This window comes from Calliopsis andreniformis, chromosome 12 (assembly GCF_051401765.1).
Source record: "Calliopsis andreniformis isolate RMS-2024a chromosome 12, iyCalAndr_principal, whole genome shotgun sequence".
Classification (NCBI taxonomy): domain Eukaryota; kingdom Metazoa; phylum Arthropoda; class Insecta; order Hymenoptera; family Andrenidae; genus Calliopsis; species Calliopsis andreniformis.
Window position 1 is genome coordinate 1,162 of NC_135073.1, and position 9,841 is coordinate 11,002.

The 9,841-nt window shown below is 34.7% G+C and overlaps 1 protein-coding gene across 1 annotated transcript; it reads right to left on the minus strand.

The window, feature by feature from the left end:
* Positions 1-1,347: 1,347 nt before the first annotated feature.
* On the minus strand, positions 1,348-6,582 carry LOC143185936 (uncharacterized). The gene has a single exon (XM_076389267.1). The coding sequence runs from the start codon at positions 6,580-6,582 to the stop codon at positions 1,348-1,350; it is 5,235 nt and encodes a 1,744-aa protein (XP_076245382.1).
* Between the last annotated feature and the right edge of the window lie 3,259 nt (positions 6,583-9,841).

Sequence of the window (9,841 nt, forward strand, 5' to 3'; positions counted from 1 at the left end):
TACATCATAATCATACTAAGATACATAATAATCATAATAATCATAATAATAACCATCATAAATTTGGAAATGATCATAACAACCAGTATAATAGTCATAATAACCATAATAATCATAGTAGCCATAATAATCTGACTGATGATCGCAACAATCATACTAACAGCCATAATAATCATAGTAATCGTCATAACAACCACAATAATCATAATAATCATAATAATAATGATATTGATCACAGCAACTTCCATGATAGCCATAGTAATCATAGTAATAGTTATACTAGCTATAATAATCGTAACAATCGCAATAATAAACAGAATAATCCTGGAAATAATCTTAATAATCATTATTATAGCCATAATAATCATAATAATCATAATACTCACTATAATATTAATGATGAACCATAATATACTACATAATCATACTAAGATACATAATAATCATAATAATCATAATAATAACCACAACAAACTTGGATATAATAATAATAACCATTATAATAGCCATAATAATCATAATAATCATAGTACCATAATAATCTGAATGATGATCACAACAATCATACCAACAACAATAATAATCATAGTAACCGTCATAATAACCACAATAATCATAATAATCATAGTAATAATGATAGTAATCACAGCAACAGCCATGATAGTCATAATAATCATAGTAATTGTGATACTAACTATAATAATCGTAACAATCGTAATAATAAACAAAATAATCATGGAAATAACTTTATGAATCATTATTCCAGCCATAATAATCGTAATAATCAAAATTGCCACAATAATACTAATTGTGAACCATATTACTAATTGTCACTAATTGTCAATACTAATTGTCACCAAGTCCATCCTGTGCAACTACCCAGGGTTTACGATACGTCAATTACTATTGAGCGCCAGGAAAAACCCAAGGGTTCCGTGTCCCATTCGGAATTTGGGGTTTTTCCTGTTTACAACGTTAGACACTAAACAGCTGCAATAATTGTGCAGAGACAAGAAATATTTATGCTCAAAAATAGCGAATAAGTCACGTCCGCATCATAAACCCGCATCATAATTCATTCAATCTTTATCATGCCGCCCGCCTTGAACATATCGTGTTCAACAAATATTGACAATGTCTAATCAAATAACAATGTTATTAAGGCTATTACAAAAGAAAATATCGTATCTAAAACACAAATAATAAGCCCTTGATAAAGAGCGAATAATGAAATCTAAGTTTACATAATATAGATTTCTACAAAACAGATACAGTAATTACTTAAATTTGTACGTTTGCATGTAATTGCATATACATGTAAAAAAAAAAAATAAAATACAAAAAATCTCATGCTTGTTTATCTGAATTCACAGTCTCTGATTGAATACTTGAGTCATCCTCTAATGGCAAAATACAAATCTTCGTCACAGGTCGTTTTATTACACTATCAGATAATTTAATGCTAACAACGCGTGTGACATTGTCTTTCCCAGGATGAAGTTCCATGATCCTGCCCATGTGCCATTTCAGTGGCGGTGCATTGTCATCCTTGACTATCACCAGCGTCCCTGGTCCGAATTTGGCTGTAGTACCCACCATCCATTTGTTCCGTTGTTGGAGTTGATGCAGATATTCTTTCTGCCATCTTGTCCAAAAATGCTGTAACATGTACTGAAGATGCTGGTATCTAATTAGTCTAGATGGTTTAACATCTCGCAGGTCAGGCTCCGGAAGTGAGGTCAGTACGCCACCGATAAGGAAATGACTGGGGGTTAAAGGAGTAAGATCAGAAGGATCATCAGTCAACGGGCATAATGGACGGGAATTCATGCACGATTCAACCTGTGTGATCATTGTATATAATTCCTCAAAGGTTAAATTAGTTTGGCCGACTACTCGCTTCAGATGGTACTTCGCTGATTTTACAGCACTTTCCCATAAACCGCCAAAATGCGGTGCATGAGGAGGTATAAAATGCCATTGGATGCCTATCACTGTACAAAAATCAGATATTTGTGTTCTGTGTTTTTCGGTTAATAACAATATGCCTAAATCATTTAACTCATTACGTGCGCCCACAAAATTGGTGCCGTTATCTGAATAAATGGTATTACACTTTCCCCGGCGCGCTATAAATCGACGTAAACAATTTAAAAATGCTTGAGTACTGAGATCCGAAGCTAGCTCCAAATGAACTGCCTTAGTTACAAAGCATACAAACACACATAAATACGCTTTTATTATGACTCGACACCGAGACTTTTCTCTAATCGGAAACGGACCTGCGTAATCAACCCCGCAGGTAGAAAATGCTCTCGAAGGAGTCACTCGCGATGCAGGTAAATCACCCATCGTATAATTTACAGTGTTCGGTTTCACACGAAAGCATCTGATACATTTTCTTAAGAGGTTCCTGACAATCAACCTGCATGAAAGAGGACAATATTTCCGTCGTATTGACGCAATTACTAATTGACATCCACCATGTAACAATTGCGAATGTTCGTGAAGAATTATTAAATCTGTTAGCGGATGTTTCGAATATAATATAATTGGAAATCTTTCATCGTATGACAATTTCGCATTAGCCAAACGACCGCCTAATCTAATAAGGCCGTCCGGATCTAAAAAAGGATTTAACGATCGCAGTCTACTAGATTTCGATACTGTTTTTGTTTGCCTTAAGGTATGCAGTTCAGTCGCAAATGTATCTCTCTGTGCTAATTTTAGTAAAACCTTTCTCGCAATTTCTAATTCTTTAACATTTAAGATTTTACTGGAAATACTATCGTGTTTATCGTCGACCGTGGGCTTCAAATCTTGTAGTTTCCGTATATTACTTATAAATCGTAAGCAATAGGCAGTGACACGTATTAATCTATTATACGATGAAAATTTCTCGAACAATTCAAATCCTCTATGTGTAGTTCCTATTAACACGCATGGATATTCTCTGCATTCTGGGACGTCTTCAACCCTCTCTTCTGACTTGGGCCAGTAATCATTGCCCTTGGACAGCCAAGACGGACCATACCACCATAATTTCGAACCTTGTAATGCAGCTGGTTGAATACCTCGAGAAATGATATCAGCAGGATTCTCTTCAGATTTAACATGAGACCAAGCCTTATTGGTAGACCTCTGAATTTCCGCCGTTCGATTGGCAACAAAAGTTTTCCATTTGGTTGAAGGAGCCCTGATCCATGCCAATACAATTGTTGAATCACACCAGTAATACTCCTGAATAGTGGAAATTTCAAGCGCCTTTTTTACTTTAGTGACTAATTGTGACAATAACAATGCTCCGCATAGTTCCAGACGAGGTAACGTAATCGCCTTCAATGGAGCTACCCGACTTTTTGCACAGAGTAACCTGACCGTGCATTGACCTTCCGTGTTGATAGACTTCAGGTATATACACGCCCCGTAAGCCTGCTCAGACGCATCACAAAATCCGTGCATTTCAATGCCATGCATCGTACTAGAAATCGCACATCGTGGTATGCTTATTTGATTTAGTAATGCTAATTGATGATGAAAACATTCCCATTCTGTATGCAGGTCTTGTGGCAATGATTCATCCCATGAAACCTTGAGTTGCCATAACTTTTGCAAAATTACCTTAGCCCTAATTGTCGCTGGACCTACTAATCCGAGTGGATCGAAGATTTTTGATGTCTCCGATAATATTGTGCGTTTGGTTATGCGGTGCTGAGTGGACGTAGTCACTGAGTATCGCAGTGCATCTTCTTTCACTATCCACAAAAGCCCCAACGTTTTTGAATCCTTATCTTCTTTAATTTCTACCCTTTGTGGACCCTCATCTTCGTTGTCTAAGATCCTTGAGTCGTTAGATGCCCATTTTCGAAGAGGAAATCCAGCACTATGCAAGATGTCAGAAATTTCACGTCGTAACTTCCTAGCCTCATCGATACTATTTGCTCCTGTTAGCAAGTCATCTACATAAAAGTCTTTTATTATTGCACGACTCGTTGATGGAAAACTAACAGCATGATCTTCACCCAGCTGCCTAAGAGCCCTTGTCGCCAAAAAAGGCGCGGAAGCTGTTCCATAAGTGACAGTATTCAGTTCGAATGTTTGAATGGGTTGAGTATCATCAGGACGCCATAAAATCCTTTGAAACCGTCGCTCCTCTGGTGCAATCTGTACCTGCCTATACATTTTCTCTATGTCTGCTGACAAGACATACTTGTGTTTTCGAAATCGCAATGCAATAGACATTAAGTCATCCTGTACCGTCGGTCCTACTTGCTGTACTTCATTTAACGACAAACCTGAACTTGTTTTCGCTGATCCATCGAAGACTACGCGGAGTTTCGTCGTGGTACTAGTTTGTTTAAACACCGCATGATGTGGAAGAAAAAATTGTAATTTCTGTGCTTTACAGTCTGTTATCCGTGTCATATGCCCTAAGTCTTCATATTCTTTCATAAATGTGCAGTATTCTCCTTTCTGGGCGGGATTTTTACAAAATTTACGTTCAAGAGCGTAAAACCGTTTTTCAGCCATAACTCGCGAATTTCCTAGTTCATTAATTTCTGGTTTAAATGGAATTTTTACTACAAATCGCCCGTTATTATCGCGTATGGTTGTCTTTTCAAAATATGCTTCACACTCATTATTAACAATTTTGTGTGGATAATTAGGTTCTTCTATAGCCCAAAATTTTTTTAACTGATTTTGTAAATCTTCGTTTGTTACTAAATGACATTCTAATTTTGGTCTCCCATAGCATGGAAACAAACACATGCCTCCTGCTACTATCCATCCTAATTGTGTCTTTTGTATTGTTGGCAAATTAGATCCAAGGTTTGTCTGTCCTACACATAACAATTTCCAAAATAATCCTCCGCCAAGTAATATATCAATTTTCCCTGTTTGGTAAAAATGTGGATCGGCTAACTTTAAATTTGAAGGTATAGAAATTAGATTTGAATCTATGGCTACATTAGGAAGGTCATCCGTTATCCTTGGAATTACCAAACAACGAAGTGATGTTTCAAATGATGTAACTCGTGAATGTAACCTTGTCTGAGTCCAACTATATACATTACTGACTTTACGTGCTAAACCCGTAAACCTTCCAGAAAATGGATTACAAGATAAGCCTAAATTTTTAGCGACTTCTTCCGTCAAAAAATTTGATTGAGAACCTGGATCTAAAAGTGCTCTGCATTTATGTTTCCTGCCATGACAGTCTTCCAAGTAAACGATTGCGGTGGCTAATAATACATACAATCCATCTGAGAAAAAGTGTGTACCTGCTAAGGATACACTGGGCGTAGGTACCAACGCAACGGATCTATCTACCTGCGGTTCGCGTGGCGAAAACGTATCTTCTACATGCAAAGCTGTATGGTGTTTCTTCCCACATTTCCTACATTGTCCGCGTGAACAAGCTTTATTTCTATGGCCTGGTTGTAGGCAATTAAAACACAAATTCAATTGCCTAACCTTATTACTACGTGCAGTAGGTGTTAACTTCTGAAATTGACTACAGGAAAATAATGCATGTTCCTCGTTACATAAAACACATTTTTCGATTGTTTTAGATACATAAGACGCAATATTTACAGGATACTCGCGCTTAAAATTTGGAATTGGCTTATACGCAGGTTTAGATGGTGCGTGTGATGTAATTGGCTTATCAATAGCAAGTTTTTCCAAGTATTTACACTGTGATTCTAAAAATTCTGTCATTTGAGTCCAAGTTGGTTTACCAGTAATATTCATTAGTCGCTTGTCCCACTCACGTTTAGTTGCAAAATCAAGTTTCGTTGCTACAAGATAAACAATGATAGAACCCCATGAGTCTACAGGTTCGTTTAAAGATTTTAAAGCTAATAAATGGTTATTGTAATCATCGAATAATTGTCTTAGACCTGTATAAGAAGATTTAGTTACAGCCTGCATATCAAATAATGCCTTGATATGATGCTGAATCATTGTTTGGGAATCATCATAACGATCCTTTAAGCCTTTCCATGCCAGTACATAATTAACGTCAGAAAGACCCAAAGATTTTATGGTCCGTGCTGCTTCAGCTTTTAATGGAGAGTTTAAATAATGAAATTTCTGAATATTTGAGAGATTATCATTATTGTGGATAAGCGACTCAAATGTATCTCGAAATCTAACCCAATCGTCATACGCTCCATCGAAAGTTGGTAAATTTAATGCCGGAAGTTTAATATTAAAATATGGATCTGCCATTACAGGTGTAGAAACATTTGGAGTCGGAATCAGGCATGCACTTGATCCTTGTGACTGTGCCTTTTCAACGCGTTCTTTAGCCGCGGCAAGAAATCTAAAATACATATTTTCGAAAGATTCGCGCTCCGCCGCATGAGTTGCTTCTAATTCAGTTTCTAATACTATCATTTCAATTTGAGACTGAACTGATTCAAACTTATCAAATAATAACGAGAGCTTTTCCGTGCGCTCTTGGAGTTCTCGCATAGAAGCAGAACTGTCCAAAGATTCAAAATACGTTTTGAAGCGAGTGAGTCCGGCTTTAACCTGACCACGTTCCTTGACCAATATTTTCAATGACGCGTCCATGATGTCTATTTCTAATAATCACAGGTTGGATCGTGCAAAGGAAAGGAACTTACGGCTGTAGACACAGGAACTTTGGTGCTCTGTCTTCCGTCTCAATCGTCCTATTCCTTAGAGTAGAAGTGTAGCTTCAGTGTTGTACGTAAGATATCATCAGCCTCTTCTCTGATGATTGTGGTCCAGAAATTCCAACGAAGTAGTGTCTTCAGTGCCTCAATGTCTGTCAGTAATTCCAAGTTCCAGGATGCTGAGCGACAAGTCCGTGAAAATGATAGCACTTCACAATAAATTCCAGTTCCTGAGTTCACGTCACGTTTTCACATATAGTCCGTCCAATTATTCTCAAAGTCCAGAGTGTTACTTAGAATACCAGTATTTACTAAACACAGGAATCCGGCTCGAAGGACCAATGTTTTGAGTGTATTGTTAAATGGTGAAACTGGTTCATTAACACACTCGATTTTAAATCAAATTTATTGTAAACAACAGAAAAAAACTGATTAACATGTATGTGAAAACGGAGGTCGTACGATGACCGGGAAAAGTCCCAAAAAAATTGAAAAAGAAGAGTGTACTCGTTTTCTCGTTGACGATTCGTGATAATTCTACCTTTTCTCCTGTGCTTTCCCTTCCATGAAACCTCTGTTTTTCCCTTCTTCAAGAGAAATTTCAGTGGAAGGGCGAACAGAGAACCAATAGCGAAATTGTTGATTCCGCCCACCCCTTCTGATAAAGTGGTAGGGAACGCAAAACTAAAATGCCTGACCATGGGCCTTACTTCAGGCCTCCAAAGTCACCAAGTCCATCCTGTGCAACTACCCAGGGTTTACGATACGTCAATTACTATTGAGCGCCAGGAAAAACCCAAGGCTTCCGTGTCCCATTCGGAATTTGGGGTTTTTCCTGTTTAAAACGTTAGACACTAAACAGCTGCAATAATTGTGCAGAGACAAGAAATATTTATGCTCAAAAATAGCGAATAAGTCACGTCCGCATCATAAACCCGCATCATAATTCATTCAATCTTTATCAATCATAATAATAATGATAATAATCACAGCAACAGGCATGATAGTCATAATAATCATAGTAATTGTGATACTAACTATAATAATCGGAACAATCGTAATAGTAAGCAGAATAATCATGGAAATAACCTTAAGAATCATTATTATAGCAATAATAATCATAATAATCATAATAGCCACAATAAAAGTAATGGTGAACCATAATATACATCATAATCATACGAAGATACATAATAATCATAATAATCATAATAATAACCACAACAAACTTGGATATAATGATAATAACCATTATAATAGTCATAATAACCATAATAATCATAGTAGCCATAATAATCTGAATGATGATCACAGCAATCATACTGACCACCATAATAATCATAGTAATCGTCATAATAACCGCAATAATCATAATATTCATATTAATAATGATAATAATAATAGCAACAACCATGATAGTCGTAATGATCATAGTACTTGTGATACTAACTATAATAATCGTAACAATCGTAATGATAAACCGAATAATCATGGAAATAATCTTAATAATCATTATTATAGCCATAATAATCATAGTAATCATAATAGACACTATAATCTTAATGATGAATCATAATATTCATCATAGTCATACTAAGAACCATAATAATCATAATAATCATAATAATAACCACAATAAACTCGGAACCAATCATAATGACCAGTATATTAGCCATAATAACCATAATAATCAGAGTAGCCATAATAATCTGAATGATGATCACAACAATCATGCTAACAACCATAATAATCACAGCCATCGTCATAATAACCACAATAATCATAATAATAACGATAATGATCACAGTAACTTCCATGATAGTCATAATAATCATAGTAATAGTTATACTAGATATAATAATCATAATAATCGTAATACTAAGCAGAATAATCCTGGCAATAATCTTAATAATCATTATTATAGCCATAACAATCATAATAATCATAATAGTCACTATGATCTTAATGATGAATCATAATATTCATCATAATCATACTAAGAACCATAATACTTATAATAATCATAATAATAACCATAATAAATTTGGAAATAATCATAACTACCAGTATAATAGCCATAATAACCATAATAATCGTAGTAACCATAATAATCTGAATGGTGATCACAAAAATCATACTAACAATCATAATAATCATAGGAATCGTCATAAGAACCACAATAATCATAATAATAATGATAATGATCACAGCAACTTCCATGATAGCCATAGTAATCATAGTAATATTTATACTAGCTATAATAATCGTAACAATCGTTATAATAAACCGAATAATCATGGAAATATCCTTAAGAATCATTATTATAGCCATAATAATCATAATAGTCATAATAGCCACAATAATAGTAATGGTGAACCATAATATGCATCATAATCATACTAAGAAACATAATAATCATAATAATCATAATAATAGCCATAATAAATTTGGAAATAACCATAACAACCAGTATAATAGCCATAATAACCATAATAATCATAGTAGCCATAATAATGTGAATGGTGATCACAAAAATCATACTAACAACCATAATAATCATAGGAATCGTCATAATAACCACAATAATCATAATAATCATAATAATAATGATAATGATCACAGCAACTTCCCTGATAGCCATAGTAATCATAGTAATAGTTACACTATCTCTAATAATCGTAACACTCGTAATAATTATCCGAATAATCATGGAAATAATCTTAATAATCCTTATTATAGCCATAATATTCCTAATAATCATAATAGCCACAATAATAGTAATGGTGAATCATAATATTCATCATAATCATACTCAGATACATAATAATCATAATAATAAACACAACAAACTTGGATATAATAATAGTAACCGTTATAATAGCCATAATAGCCATAATAATCATAGTAGCCATAATAATATGAATGATGATGTTGGAATATGGAACAATTTTAAATAAAAAGAAATTTGATATTTTAACTCAACGCACGGAAGAAGTCTGTACGATATCTGATCTCACATGAATATATTCAAAAGTAAATAAAAAACCATAGAAACAAGACAGAACACTTTCTGTATCCTTCGATACTTTCGATACTTGTTTTTGTTCCTTGATTATATAATCTAACGGGCCCCCTCAAAAACAAGTCGGTGCTGTTCATATTAATTGTACATTAATAAGTCTAATAAGTGTACT

Bases quoted from the DNA above. Each gene is read 5' to 3' on its own strand.
- LOC143185936 (XM_076389267.1), bottom strand. From the start codon at position 6,582: ATGGACGCGTCATTGAAAATATTGGTCAAGGAACGTGGTCAGGTTAAA.